At 47.6% G+C, this 2,500-nt stretch overlaps 1 protein-coding gene across 2 annotated transcripts in view; it reads right to left on the bottom strand.

The window, feature by feature from the left end:
* LOC132958109 (voltage-gated potassium channel subunit beta-3-like) overlaps positions 1 to 2,225 on the bottom strand; it is a 35,203-nt gene extending 32,978 nt beyond the window's left edge. Inside the window, exons 1-2 of one of the 2 annotated variants that reach the window (XM_061030730.1) lie at positions 1,916 to 2,225; positions 530 to 821 (exon numbers count right to left, since the gene is read on the bottom strand). In XM_061030730.1, the coding sequence (XP_060886713.1) occupies positions 530 to 819 (290 nt within the window). In that variant the 5' untranslated portion in view covers positions 820 to 821; positions 1,916 to 2,225. The remainder of the gene's footprint in view (positions 1 to 529; positions 822 to 1,915) is intronic. The other variant, XM_061030728.1, reaches the window with a different exon arrangement.
* Positions 2,226 to 2,500: the final 275 nt, after the last annotated feature.

The raw sequence follows: 2,500 nt of genomic DNA, 5'->3' as shown, positions 1-2,500 counted from the left end.
TGCTTCACCTGTCTCCCAGTGCCTCACCTGTCTCCCAGTCTCTCACCTGTCTCACTTGTCTCCCAGTGTCTCACCTGTCTCCCAGTGCTTCACCTGTCTCCCAGTGTCTCACCTCACCTGTCTCCCAGTGTCTCACCTGTCTCCCAGTGTCTCACCTGTCTCCCAGTGCCTCACCTGTCTCCCAGTCTCTCACCTGTCTCACTTGTCTCCCAGTGTCTCACCTGTCTCCCAGTGCTTCACCTGTCTCCCAGTGTCTCACCTCACCTGTCTCCCAGTGCCTCACCTGTCTCCCAGTGTCTCACCTGTCTCCCAGTGCCTCACCTGTCTCCCAGTCTCTCACCTGTCTCACCTGTCTCCCAGTGTCTCACCTTTCTCCCAGTGCCTCACCTGTCTCCCAGTCTCTCACCTGTCTCACCTGTCTCCCAGTGCCTCACCTGTCGCCCAGTGCCTCACCTGTCGCCCAGTGTCTCACCTGTCTCCCAGTGCCTCACCTGTCTCCCAATGCCTCACCTGTCTCCCAGTGTCTCACCTGTAGGGCATGTTGCTCTGGTCCATGGTGACATCACACTCTTTCAGGTAGATCTCGAGCCTTCGTCTCTCCATCAGCCTCCTCGCCGCCTCCAGGATCTGGGACGCCAGCACCGATTCTTCTTTCTCCTTCGGTTCTTTCTTCACGTCGCCTTTCTCCGTTTTGCCATGATTCCCTCTGTTCACCTTCGGCTTCTTGTTAAAGCCGTACAGCTCCTCCACCGAAAACTTCCCGCCTTTTCCTCCAGACGCCGCCGAACCGACGGCGGTACTCGCTCGGCCCGCAAACATGGCTGTTAAACAAAGAGGGCTTAAATTAGCACTGAACAAAAGGAGAGGCTAATGCTAACAACAACCACACACCAAAACAGCTAGCAGCTACACAGTAGAGGCTAATGCTAACAATGTAAAACAAACATTTTGTGTGAATGTTAGATAACAAGAGGTTGATACGTTTAGCATTCAATGCTAATGCTAATGGTGAAAGTTAGCACATGCGGCTAATGGTAGAGGCCAAAGTAACTGTTAAATGTTACATGACTAATGCTAACAATGACGTCCCCTCAAATATTTATAAAACACTAACATGTCCCAGATTTGAACGGCCTTTTTTAAATTTCTGCAGACCTGTCCCTCTTTTCTTTGTCCTCTATAAGGGTCGTCACGGTACCAGATGTTTAAACTTTGGTATGATTCTCGTAAAAATCAAATGATGTTGATACCTGTTTGATAAAACGGCAACAAAACTAGAAGTCGTAGGTAGTGTTGAAGTCAAGACATAGACGAGACCAGAGTGCTCCGAGACAAGACTAAGACATTTAGGGATCGAGACCTAGACCAAGACCGAGACAGAGACAGAGACAGAGACCGAGACAGAGACCGAGACCAAGACATACCCGAGACCAGAGTGCTCCGAGACAAGACCAAGACATTTAGAGACCGAGACCGAGACTGAGGCCGAGAACAAGAACAAGAACAACACCAAGACAAAGGTCTCATCACTTAAACTCCATTTCCCATCAGCCCCAGCAACAAGCTCAGGTGGGCTGAATGTTTGATACTTTTTGACACCACGTGTTTTAAAACAATGTAACCTCTAAGTTACTTTAATGATCAAAAATATCTGAAGACACTCAGACAGGTGAGGAGGAGAGGAATGAAACTCTTGCACACTCGTCTACAATGCACACAAAAAAACATTGGCCATGTTTTTGTGCGGTTGAGACAGCGAGCAGGAGTAATAATTCAAAACAAGAAATGACCAATCACTGGGTTTCTACGACTTCTATTTGTGTTTCTGCGGCATCAAACAGGTGTTGACATGGTTGAAATTCTGTTGTCATGACAACACTAAGAGGAGGTCACACACACACACACACACACTTACCTGGTTAAAGGTGTGTGTCTGTCTGTCCTGTCGTCCTCACTCTGCGTTCACCTGTCTGTCTGTTTCCAGCTCTCTGACCACCTTCATCTGTCTGTCTCCCTGCAGGGCTCTCATATTAATCCTGTTGGTTTAATCCCACCAATCAGAGCTCAGATATCATGTCTGTGTGTGTGTGTGTGTGTGTGTGTGTCTCGTATCTCTGTTACTAATGAGAGTTGAGCAGGATTAAAAACCTGTAGCTCCAAAATGTCAAACTCAGTGTACAGATGTTAAATGTGGCCTCTTGCCCGGACCCGAAATTAATCCAACCTTAATCTCAAGCGCGCGCGCACACACACACACACACAGTGGTCATGTTTGGACTTTTGTTTACTTCCTGTTTAAACCGTCAGAGTTCAGATTGATGTTATTTGTGTGTGTAATGAAATGGTCGTGCAGCAGATCAGACTTCATGTTGTTCTGTTGTCGTGTTTAGAGCTGAATCTGTTTTGGTCTCTCACTTCTTTACTTTCAAACCAACAGTTTTAAAAAAGGTGTGAGGAGCGGGGCCTTATGATCGAATGACAACCCACTCAGATTACACAA

The sequence above is a fragment of the Labrus mixtus genome, chromosome 23, assembly GCF_963584025.1.
Source record: "Labrus mixtus chromosome 23, fLabMix1.1, whole genome shotgun sequence".
NCBI lineage: Eukaryota > Metazoa > Chordata > Actinopteri > Labriformes > Labridae > Labrus > Labrus mixtus.
Note: the sequence above shows the minus strand (reverse complement) of the source record. Positions and strands in the feature narration are given on the sequence as shown.